Source organism: Phalacrocorax aristotelis, chromosome 1 (genome assembly GCF_949628215.1).
Source record: "Phalacrocorax aristotelis chromosome 1, bGulAri2.1, whole genome shotgun sequence".
Taxonomy (NCBI): domain Eukaryota; kingdom Metazoa; phylum Chordata; class Aves; order Suliformes; family Phalacrocoracidae; genus Phalacrocorax; species Phalacrocorax aristotelis.
Window position 1 is genome coordinate 102,928,689 of NC_134276.1, and position 12,365 is coordinate 102,941,053.

Consider the following 12,365-nt stretch of genomic DNA (forward strand, 5'->3'; position numbering starts at 1 on the left):
GCGAACCGCTAGCTTCCGATTGGCGGGCGGGCGCGTCGCTCGCGGGTCTCTCCCACCCCACTGCCGCTCCCCCGCAGGCGGAAGAGTCTCGCCCAGGACGGGGGGTATGTTCGGACGTCGTTTCCCTCCCGCGCCGGTGGGGGCGAGGGGCGGCGGGGCAGGACGGGACGGGGCGGTGGAGCGGGAGGATAGTGCGGTACGCCTGTATCCGGGGGTAGCGCGCGCTCCCCCCCACCCACCCAGCGCCCCTCGCGCTACCGGTTCCCCTCGCTGCCCTCCCGCCGAGCCGCGGGGGACCCCCCCCGCCGCCCCCTCCGCCGCGGGGAGCAGCGGCTCGTCACCCAACCTCCGCTCAGATCTTGGGGCAGCCCCCTCGGTGCCGGCGCGCTGGCCGGGGCTCCCACGCACCACTCGGTGCGTAGCAGGGCGAAGGGGCTCGGCGCGGTGGGGGGGGGGAGCCGGCCGCCCTTCCCCGCCCCTCGGGCCGGAGCCCTAACCGACCTTCCGCCGTAGCGCCGCCTCGGCCGCAGGAAGCGGCGGGCCCGCCTGCGGGTGGCGGAGCGGGGCATGGGGGCGCTGGGGCCCGACCCCCCAACATCCTCACCCCCCCCCAAACCCCCCCCCCCCCCCAACCGTCAGGCCTTCCTCAGGTTGCCGTTACCCGCCCCCAGGGAGGGACGCGGTGGGACCGAGCAGAAAGTTTGAGGTCTGCCGGTGAAATTTGGAAAAAAAAGAAAAAACAAAGCAAAATCACTTTTCTTTCATTAACGCTGCCCTCGGCGCAGCAGTTACCGGCAGGACGTCGATCGGGGCTTTGGGGTTCTGCCTCGCGTTGCCCTCTCATGGCTTGAGCCCGTTAAAGCGGTGTCGATGCGCACGGTGTGCTCTTGCGCGCGAAAATGGGCCTGCGGGTAACTGCAGAATTGATCTTTTTTCCAGCCTCTCTGAAGTCTTCAAACTTTAACAGCGCTCTTAAAGAATACTTGCTGTAGGCAGCAGCCACATTGCTCTAGGGCTGAGCATCGCACAGATTCGTGTGAGGGGATAACCTGTTTAATAATTTTGCCACGCGGCCTTATTTTTGTATAAGTTAATTTAAAAGTTCCTTCCTTTCCTCCTCCTGTTTTTCTGCAATACTATATAGCATAATGCTATGGTGAATGGAAAACTGAAAGTGAAACTGCATGTAATCACTGAAATGAGTGAGTTGGTCTAAAGATCCCCTTTAAAAAATTACAGTGGACTTAATAGAAACATTCACATAAGCTCCTTACAGTGACTGTGCCAAATATATTTTCATAATACACGTGTATGGGGAAAGTATGTGGCTTAAAGCATATTCTGATCAGTTGCTTGTGAAAGATGCTGTCTTCTTTGAGGAAAATAGGGTTTTCTTCTTGACTTTAAATTTCTTCTCTTCTTCCTATCTTTTAGTTTCTTCTTTGGAAATAGGAGGTTCTGTTCTTTGCTAACCTGGTGGTTCCACGGTGCTTGTGCAGTGCAAGACAGTTTTCTTTTTGCAGACTCTTTTTGTATTTTCTTGCAACTCCTTTTAATATTTTGTTAAAGTGAAATCAGTTCATTCTGGGAGAGAGAGAAACTGATCTTCAGTTGAAAATTTTGAGCTCCAATCCTTGTGTTTTCAATTCACTTTGGCTAAATAATATATTACTTGTTTTAACGTGAGTGCTAGGGTCTACCACGTATTATTTTTACAGAGTGTATAACTGTCCTTGTTAGTTCTTCAGTCACCAGTTTGTTCTTGCAGGTGTTCTTGTGTTTCTGTTCATTGGGCATGAGTGAGAAATGTTTCCTGAGAACAGTGGGAGAACCTGTTTGCCCTTGGAAAAGGGGAGGAGACAGACTGTAGGAAGGGCATTGAAGGGCTACTAAAACAAGGGGTTTTACCTGTTTCCTTGCTGCAAAGTATGTGGATGTGAAACCTTAAACCAAGGGAGTGAGCTTTGTACCTTTATTAAGGTAAGAAAGTCCAACTGAAAGCATCTGTCTTTGTCAGAGTTTTCTGTCTGTGTAGCAGGATATAATTGGGCTAAAACTTATGTATGTGTCCATATTAACCCAGATGAGGATAAACTTTAGCCTCGCTTTTGTGGTCTTGGTGGGGACCCAGCTTCACAGTGTCACTGGTCTGTCACAGTTGAAATATAGCTTATTATTTACTTCCTTTTTTGCTAGGGGTGTTGAGCACCACATGCATATGGAACTTTATCATGGAATCACAAAATGGTTTGGGTTGGAAGTGACCTTCAAAGATCATCTAGTCCAACCACCCTGCCATGGGCAGGGGCGTCTTTCACTAGACCAGGTTGCTCAGAGGCCCACCCAGCCTGGCCTTGGACACTTTTCATCATGGGGCATCCACATCATCTCTGAGCAACCCATTCCATTGTCTCACCACCTTCACTGTAAAAAATTTCTTCCTTCTGTCCAGTCTAAACCTACCTTCTTTCAGTTTAAAACTGTTGACCTTTGTCCTGTCACTACAGGCCCCTGGTAAAAAGTCTCTCTATCTTTCTTATAAGCCCCTTTTTTATATTGAAAGGCTGCAATAGCGCCTCCCCAGAGCCTTCTCTACTTCAGGCTGAACAACCCCAACTCTCTCAGCCTTTCTTCCTAGGCGATGTGTTCCAACCTCCCCAAATGGGAGGCCTTCATTTTTGTGGCCCTCCTCTGGACCCGCTCCAACAGGTCCATGTCTGTCTTTTGCTGGGGATCCCAGAGCTGGACACAGCACTCCAGGTGGGATCTCACCAGAGCGGAGCAGAGGGGAAGAATCACCTCCCTCAACCTGCTTCCTCTTACACAGTCCAGGATACCATTGGCTTTCTGGACTGCAAGTTCACATTGCCAGCTCATGTCCTTTTTTTTCCACAGGGCTGCTCTCATTCCATTTGTCCCCAAGGCTGTATTGATATTGAGGATTGCCCCAACCCAGGTGCAGGACCTTGCACTTGGCCTTGTTTAACTTCATGAGGTTTGTGTGGGCCCATTCCTCGAGCTTGTCCAGGTCCCTCTGGATGGGTCCTGTCCCTCTGGCATATCAGTGTATCCCTTCCCTCTAGCATATTAAACCCCGTATTGTACGATAGCTAGGTGTTTATTTAACAGCTTGAGAGAGGGCGGCCAACCCGTTGCATTTGGGTTGGCTCTGTACTGTGTGTCCTTTCAGTAACTCTGATCAGCAGTATGCTTACCTTTTAAATGAGAACACGGGAAAATAGTTGGTTGGACTTTAGGCTGGATGAATTGTTCTGGCATCCTGCAGTCTGCTTCCTGCCATCCTTTTTTATGGAAACCCCACAGCCCTTATTTGTCATGCCCTCAATTGGGTGCGCATTTGATCAGAGATGGTGTTTTCCTCTCAAGAAGAGAGGAATATCCACACGTTGGTCACAGAACGTGGGCATCTTCAGTAGTGATGGAAGAAATGGTGTATCGCTGCCTTTTAGTCATGTATCTGAATACACATACGGAGCTATGGCAGTAGTGAGAGATATGTTTAATTATTTTTTATTGTGAAGTGGGGCTCTCTTGAAATACCTCAGGGAAAGACTCCTTTGCAGAATTCTGAGTGGCAGCAGTTAATGTTTAGTTCATCTTAGAAAAAGGGCAGCTGCATTAGCACCTCTGTTCCATTTTACTGCCAGTTGTATTCTTGCATGCCTGCTTTAGCACTAAGCTTTCTTTTTGAAATCAAAATAGTTTCTGGCATTAGACACGTGTCGAAATAATTCTAGACTTCTTGTCTGTGTTCTGTTGCAAATTCTCTGTACCTTGTTTCTCCATGTTTGTCATCTTATTCCAGTGAAACAGGAGGCTTGTGTTGTCAGTTACTAGTTTTCACTGTAGAAAGATTGCCAGCAGATAGTATTTATCTCACCTATTCACATTATATAGGGTGCTTCTCTCCTGAGGACAAAGATAAGGTTAAAGCAAAGTGCAGGTTTGTAAGCCAGTGTCAAGCACCAAAAATACAATTTCTGATAAAATAATATCCTTTGGCAGAAGGTTGCCCTGTATCTTAGAAAGTATTTTTTTTTTAAAATCAACTTTTCCTAGTCTCCCTAGCTTCATTTGTCATTAATGAAGTTGTGGAAACTTCATTTAATATATGATGTGATTAAGAATTGAGAGAGATTTTTGTCTCAGATTTTAGAAGTGAGCTCAATGCCTGTTTTGTCTCCTAATATTTAAAAAACACTTAATAATTAAGATGTGGTTTTGTGTTGTGTATGGTAGCCGTAACATTTATCATTACGGACTTTGCAAAGTTGAAAGGGTTTTACTAGGATAAATGCTGGTTAGTTTTTGGATTGGAAGTTGGCTTAATTACATGTCATGGTTTAGCCCCGGTTGGCAGCCAAGTACTACACAGCTGCTCACTTACCCTCACACCCCTCCCTCCCCCCGGTGGGATGGGGGAGAGAACTGGGGGTGTGTGGTGTGTGTGTGACAAAAAAAAGTACAACCCATGGGTTGAGATAAAGACAGTTTAATAGCACAGCAAAGGAAGATAAACCGCTGAGCTGTCCCTGAGCAGCGGTTTTCACCCCCTGGCCAACTCCCCCCAGTTTATGTACTGAGGATGACGTCCTATGGTATGGAATATCCCTTTGGCCAGTTTGAGTCAGCTGTCCTGGCTGTGCCCCCTCCCAGTTTCTTGTGCATCTCCTTGCTGGCAGAGCCTGGGAAGCTGAAGTCATTGACTTAGTGTAAGCAGTGCTTAGCCGCAACTGAAACATCAGTGTGTTATCAGCATTACTCTCATACTAAATCTGAAACACAGCACTACGCCAGTTACTAGGAAGAAAATTAACTCTATCCCAGCTGAAACCAGGGCAGTATATTAGCTGGCAAAACAAACTGTATAATCCTTTTAAATCATAGAAGGGAATGAATTTTTTCATTTCAGCCTTTTGAACTGGAGCATTTTTGCTGGAGTAAGAAGATTCCTTTCATTAACTCATCCAAGAATTGAACAGGCTATTTCTTAAGTAACACAGTCTTGCAGAATGGATGGGGCTGGAAGGCACCTCTGGAGGGCGTCTGGTCCAACCCCACTGCTCAAGCAGGGCCACCTAGATCTGGTTGCCCAGGACTGTGTCCAGATGGCTTTTGAATATCTCCAGGGATGGAGACTCCATGACCTCCCTGGGCAACCTGTGCCAGTGCTTGGTCACCCTCACAGGGAAAAAGTGTTTCCTGATGTTCAGAGGGAACCTCCTGTGTTTCAGTCTGTGCCCATTGCCTCTGGTCCTGTCACTGGGCACCACTGAAGAGAGCCTGGCTCCAACCCCTTTGCACCCTCCTGTCAGGTATTTATATACATTGACAAGATCCCCCTGACCCTTCTCTTCTCCAGGCTGAACAGTCCCAGCTCTCTCAGCCCTTCCTCATAGGGGAGATGCTCCAGTCCCTTCATCATCTTCATGACCCTTCACCAGACTCTCTCCAGTATGTCTGTGTCTCCCTTGTACTGAGGAGCCCAGAACTGGTACCAGCACTCCAGATGTAGCCTCACCAGTGCTGAGTAGAGGGGAAGGGTCGCCTCCCTTGACCTGCTGGCAATGCTTTGTCTAATGTAGCCCAGGATACTGGTAGCCTTCTCTGGCAAGGGCACATCGCCGGCTCATGCTCAACCTGGTGTCCACCAGGACCCCCAGGTCCTTTTCTACCAAGCTGCCCGCCAGCAGAGTGGCCCCCAGCACATACTGGTGTGTGGGGTTGTTCCTCCCCAGTTGCAGGACTGGGCAGTTCCCCTCGTTGAGCTTCATGAGGTTCCTGTTCAATCCCATTCCTCCAGCCTGTCGAGGTACCTCTGGATGACATTAAGTAGAGGATGAAGTATAACTTCTGTTGTTGTTGACATATCTGAAATTATTTTTTCCATTGGCTTTTCTTGGCCTGCTTTCTGAATTGCAGTAGAACTTCACATTATGTTTGAAGGAGCTGATTTTATTTAGATATGTTAACACTATTTAAATGGTCCGTTACAGGGAAAAAATTCCAAAGGAAAAAAACCAACTTTGAAGTAATACAGCTTCGGTCATTCTGAAAATGACTGAAAATGTATTTACAGGCAGGATAGTGGCTTCGGCAGACTTGTCATAACCACCGCTGTGTTCAGAGGGGAGAAGAAATTGTGCAGCGTGTTTGTCTGTTTAGTGGCCAGCCACATCGCAGGGTGAGAGCTGTGTAGTCTTCACTGGTGACAGCAATGGGAACCATGAGCTGCGTCCTGGTGGGGGTGGGCAAGGAGCTGGGAGGAAAAGGGAGGGATTACTGCAGGATGAGGAAGAGACACATGCAGGGGTTGAAGAGGAACAAATAAAGTACACATGAAGCCATTTTAAGAGTGGAAAAGAAGGAAGGGCTGTAGAAGCAGTCCTAAATCTGTAATGGCAATTCTGTATGACAGTTGTAGAAAGAATAGGGATTTGAAAATTGCTAGGTAAAAGTGTAATCTAGGAAAATAACTCTATAGTAGAGCCCAGGTACTATAAAAAGTAAAATAATTTTGGAATTGAGCGATTATTTAAGGTAGCATCATAACTATGGATGGACTTCTGGAACTAGATTCGGAAGGACGAGTTTCTTTTATCATAGGAGGTGGCCTGTGTTTGTAGTGTAGGCAAACTCTGTTTATTTTACCTCTCAGTGTAGACTTTTAATTACTGTTATTAACCAGGAAAATGTTTTACATCAGTTTTTCCTGTAATATAATCATAAGGGATGTTTTTCCGTTGTTAGCCTTTAACAAGTATCTGGAAATTATTTATGGCAGATCAGGAAAATACGGAAGTTGACAATACTAAACCGAAATAGAATGGCATTAGGGGTGGCTGTGAATCACTGCTCAGTAGAAAAACTAAATATTTTAACTTCTGACACTGCTACTATATACATATGCTAATCACCTTACAGTGTGAGAACAGATGTAGTATGGTGCAGAGCCTTTTACAGCTACTGTCTCGCCAAGTTGTTGAACTGTGTTGTTTCAGTAGTGACTTTGTAACACTAATTACTTTCGTCTTCCTGTATTGAAAGTTTTGTGTGATCCTCTCTCTGTGCAGTGGGGTGTTCTTTACCCTTGGTATTAGTTGATTCACTGAGTTGATTCCTTTTTCCCAATGTTAGAAAGGGACTATATCATCTATCTTATTTGGAGACTGGAAATACAGGTATCACATGCAGGGTTCCTGGGCCTAGCTCAAAGACAAAGTTCTGGTCTGCGTATGGAGCCCTGTTGTGTGTATGATTTTTTTTTTTTAACTGCTAATGTCAGAGAGAGTGTTATGGTTTGAAGCTGAAACTTAGATTGAAATATTTGCTTTTTTGCTTGCTTTTATTTTTGCTTTTTCATATATTTGAACACAGTACATTCAATCTAATTTCTGTTTCAGATATGATAATTTATATGTGATGCATAAGTTTTTGGGTTATGTGATGATTTTATTTTGTAATTTTGCTTGTAAGGTAGATTCTTTTTTTTAATACAGTTCGATATAGCATCCTTAGAGTATACCGAATACTTAATTCTGGAAAAAACAAAACCAAAACAAACCAAATTAAAACAAAAAGCCCCAAACAAAATGCATTGTAAAGATTGCTGGTGGTGGTTATTGAACATCTCAGGATTTTACTATTTCATATTAAATGCATCTTTGACTGTGTTTCAGGTATTTAGGACACAGCTGTTCATGGAAGAATTCATGTATAACTGCAAAACAAGAAGGGCAATCTAATCTTTGAGGAAATGGCAGGATTCCTAGACAACTTCCGGTGGCCAGAATGTGAGTGTATTGACTGGAGTGAAAGAAGAAATGCCATCGCTTCAATAGTTGCGGGTGTGTTGGTAAGTTTTGAGAAGACGTGAATCGTAACCGTGTTGACAAATTTGGAAGTATGACAAAGTTACATTATTGTTTCATGTACTGTGAGGGTTAACCCGTTAACTGCACCTTAATCCAGTGTATTTCTTTAACTTTTTTTAAAAGTGTAATTGTTAAGCAGCTTTTCTACAGGTCACATAACTTTGCATTTTCTCTGATAATGATGTACCAGTTCTGCTGTGTCCTCTTTAAAAAAAGATTGAAAGTCCTAATGGATTTTTGGCATGATTAGGTATGTTAGAACACCTATGTTATACATAGTTAGTATCTCATATGGGCTTAGAATCTGGATTCTTTTTCTTAAAGCTGTACAGGGAATTTAGCTATACACCAACATTTTATTTGAATAGAAAATGTGACCAGTTCCCAAATGCTTATCCGAAAACATCAGCATTAAGGCTTATGCAGAACTTGTATATCAAACAGATTTAGAGTCCGGCTTAAAGCTAATAACTTTCTGGAGTAGTTCATACTTGTTAAAAGACAATTACACTAATGGTGTGCATGAACATTTGCCATGTTTTGTCTGCCTGTCTCTGAATGCTTCTAGCCTGATTATACTGGTGTATTTTATTTCTAGTTTTTCACAGGTTGGTGGATAATGATAGATGCTGCAGTAGTTTACCCCAAGCCAGAACAAATGAACCATGCGTTCCATACCTGTGGGGTGTTTTCAACACTAGCTTTTTTCATGTAAGTGTATATAAAGGAAGTTCTTATAAAATAAACATGACCTGTTAAACACAGTTTTTACTAGACAATACGGTGTATGATAAAACTTTGAATCGCTTGCTTATAAATCACTTATGAGTAATCTTGTCGTACATTTTTGCATGGCAATATAAAGGCCTTTTTTCTTTTACCTGTGGCCTTTGTTTCTGATCATCGTCTCTTTATTCACGGTTCGGCCTAGCCCCCCACCCTGTTTGGGCTAAATTGCTTTTCCTAAGCACTTTGGCTGAACGTAAGAAAGCAGACCTTCCTTTAAGCAAGTGGCTTTCTATAAGGAGTGTTTAGATTCCTAGATCAAAATGCATGTAATGCTGCCCAGTTGCTTACCTCAATGTAAAACATTTGACTGCATTTTCCCCTGTTCTTAAATAATTTATACAGCTGTCTCTGGCTCAAAACCTCCTCAAACAGCTGAGGTAGTAGCATTATAGCTATTGTTGTAAAGATGTAAATGTTGCAGGCTTGAAGGAGAAGTAATAGCTTTTACTGAATCATAGAATTTTGACAAGAAAAAAGGATGCATTTGGATATGCAAGACCTTCTTAACACTTGGTATCTGAAAGTTTCTGGTTTTTTTTCCTCAGCAGTGTAACTTGTTTTAAGAAAATGTGTTGTCCCTCCTTACAGGGTATCTCTCACTTGAATACTTAGAGTGTTCATTGTGAAGGAAAGGCATCAAAAAGCAACTTGTATCAGTGACAGCACTGTGTTACTGGCTGTTCTTATTCCTCTGAAATGGCTTTAGATGTTTTAAAAACTTAAACAGCCAGAAAGTGACCAGGAATATTTCAGTCACTAAAAAGGGTAATTCTTTCATCTTACAGGTCTGTTAATGTAAAAGTTTAAGTAAGACTTACAAACAAGTACGGGGTTTGCTTGAAATCCGGTTGGAATCCTTCCATTAAGGGCCATGTAATAGTATGTGACCATACAAAATGACAAGTAATTTTCCCAGAATTTTGCACGTCCTAAAAAAGATAACTCTTTACTTATAAATTGATTTTCTAATAATCTGAGGTGTATACACTCTTTTTGTTCCTAGGATAAATGCTGTATCAAATGCACAGGTGAGAGGAGACAGCTACAGCGACGGATGTTTAGGAAGAACAGGTAAATTTACTCTAAAAATCATGCTGAGTTCAAAGACTGATTATTTAGGTGGTTATTTTCTTTCTAAGTGGTGGTTAAACCTCTGCAAATTCTGTATAGCTGCTGGGAGAAATAAATTCTTGCCCTGTGGTAGTCTATGGAGCAGGCATTCCTTAAGAATGGCTTATTTTAGAATGTATCACAAACGTTCTCTTTCCTCTGTATGTCACCTACTGGGTGGTGTCTGTGGACCTGCTGTCTTCTCTCTGCTTTCCTTTGTAATTCCCTTACTATTTCCCATGTGGATCCCAGCATCTGTTCTCATGTGATTTGTAGAATGCCTCCCCGGAAATCTGGTAGGATTTACTGATTTGTTTTTTTTTTTTGAACGAGCATACGATGCTTTTTTGTGTGTCGTTCATAAATCAGCTCGAGAGAATCTTTGCATAGAAATACTGTTCCTTTCCCATGAGTGAGCAGATTGATTATTCTCAATGGCATCATCTTTCTTTTTCAGCAGGTGTTGTCTAGCCATGGTAGATATTGCCTCTCTGAAAATATTTTTCTGAAGTGAACACAGGAAGGGTTTGTTTTACATACCCTACTGGAATGCCATCTTTACCTCAGAAACACTATATCTTTAGCAAAGTACCTCATCATTAGTCCACTCCAATTTGTGTTAAGTGATGTTGTAGGCATTCGCCACAGATGAGGGGATATTTCTGGTAGTTGTGTCTGCTCACTAAAGTAAGGGGAATCCAGCTACTATGTGTTTTACTAGAGAAGGCAAATTTTGGTTTGTCTTGTCCTCAATATAGGGTTTAATCCTTTCCCTTTGTGCCTTCAGCAAGATAGTGTATCATAACAGAGCTGTATCATATTTGGATCGTCTGTCACTATGGCTAATACTCTACATGGTTCTCAGAGGTCTTAATATTTCCTGCAGGTGCTCGTGTCTGGCTCTTCATTGGCTTTATGTTGATGTTTGGTTCACTTATCGCTTCAATGTGGATTCTTTTTGGAGCGTATGTTACACAGAGTAAGTTTGTTTATTTTCATATAGAGAAAAGTACTTTTGCTGTCAGCTAAAAGGCAGAAAATCCAGAAGAATGGAAGTGTGTGGTCTGCTCTTGTCAGAGCCATACCATCTAGTTTTGTAGTCAGTGAATGATACTATGAATAGTGTTTTAAATACACCTTCCAATATGAAAAAACTTAGTATTTCTGTTGTTACTTACTTTGCAGACACTAATGTTTACCCTGGATTAGCAGTGTTTTTCCAAAATGCGTTGATATTTTTCAGGTAAGTTACCTGGGTAAGTTTCCCTCGTTCCAAAGAGGTATCTCACTTACCTGCTTCTGTGCACATTGATACTCCTGGAAAGTAAGCTCTGAAAGCTGGAGGCTGACTCCAGGCTTGACCTTCCAAAATGTGGAGTTTGCTGGTCTCAATGCAGAACCCTCCATATTTTGATTTATTACCCACCCTGACCTTTACTTGAGGGGAGTGACAACGGGACCTCTTGGGTCATTGAGTAAACTGACATTATACAGAGAACTCGTGGTATTATTCCATGCATAAACTGATCACACTATTTTGTAAAACCTAATTTTTTTTTTAATCTGCAACTTTTTTCTACTCCTTTTGCTCCAGAGCTTAGAAACAATCTTTTACATACCCCTTCTCAGTCCATGAGAGGCTCTTCATTCCCCTCATGTTCCTGTTAGTCCAGCTCTTTCTGGTCTTGCTGAATTTACAGCTCTAGAATGTGGATGACCAAGGATATAGACAGTATTCTGGGTGACATATTGTCAGTGTTTCACTCTGACAATTTCACCTCTGTACCCCAAAATACCTTGGCATATATCTGAGCAGCACTAGGTAGGGGATCCTCTTGCTCTTTTCCTGACTCTCTCATACCAATGGCTCAATCATCTAATAAGTGATACACCTAGGTTTGTTTTTACTGGATGAGCTTTCAGTTATGAAGAGTGATTTTTTTTTTTTTTTTTTTAATAGGAGCATGATGGTATGTTTTGTAATACTACACTTCAATCTGTTTCTTTTATTTCACTTCATATCATTAAGTATATTGTGTGATGCTCTGAAACTATATCTGTACTAACTCTTTTTATATGTATAATGCATTCTGCAGTCATGAATTTTATTAATTAATAAAAGAGTTCCAAGATCAGTCACTGAAAAAGTTCACATAACCTCCTCTTTTGCAAGTTCTTACCCATTCAAATTACCATGCTAACCATTTTCCTTCTAGTGCTGATCAAATGCTTTGCAGTGAGCCAGATCGACTGGCTCCGCTGTGCTTCCCTGTTTGGAAAATCAGTTATGGTCTTGCAGAAAATAGCAGTTCCTAAATATCTTCCGTAGTATTGCATATGATTGCCTTCGTCGGTATCACATTTCAGACTTTGAGGATAGTTTCACCTTGCCTGAAATCTTTAGTCTTATTTCAGTAGTTTGATGAACTTATTTCTGAAGCTGCTTTTTGTTTCTGAAAGCATCTTTCCTTGGTTTCTATTGTACTCTGTATGTAGATGTATTTTAGGTTTGTTTCCTTTTGTCTTCTAAAATTTGTTCTCTAGGTATGCACTATGAGACAAATTACAACC

At 42.7% G+C, this 12,365-nt stretch overlaps 1 protein-coding gene across 2 annotated transcripts in view; it reads left to right on the forward strand.

The window, feature by feature from the left end:
• Window positions 1–12,365, forward strand: part of TMEM50B (transmembrane protein 50B) — a 16,207-nt gene continuing 3,842 nt past the window's right edge. The window contains exons 1-6 of one of the 2 annotated variants that reach the window (XM_075100644.1): window positions 1–104; window positions 7,701–7,876; window positions 8,494–8,606; window positions 9,688–9,755; window positions 10,681–10,773; window positions 10,980–11,037. In XM_075100644.1, coding sequence (XP_074956745.1) covers window positions 7,778–7,876; window positions 8,494–8,606; window positions 9,688–9,755; window positions 10,681–10,773; window positions 10,980–11,037 — 431 coding nt within the window. In that variant the 5' untranslated portion in view covers window positions 1–104; window positions 7,701–7,777. Of the gene's footprint in view, window positions 197–7,700; window positions 7,877–8,493; window positions 8,607–9,687; window positions 9,756–10,680; window positions 10,774–10,979; window positions 11,038–12,365 lie in introns of both variants that reach the window. The other variant, XM_075100652.1, reaches the window with a different exon arrangement.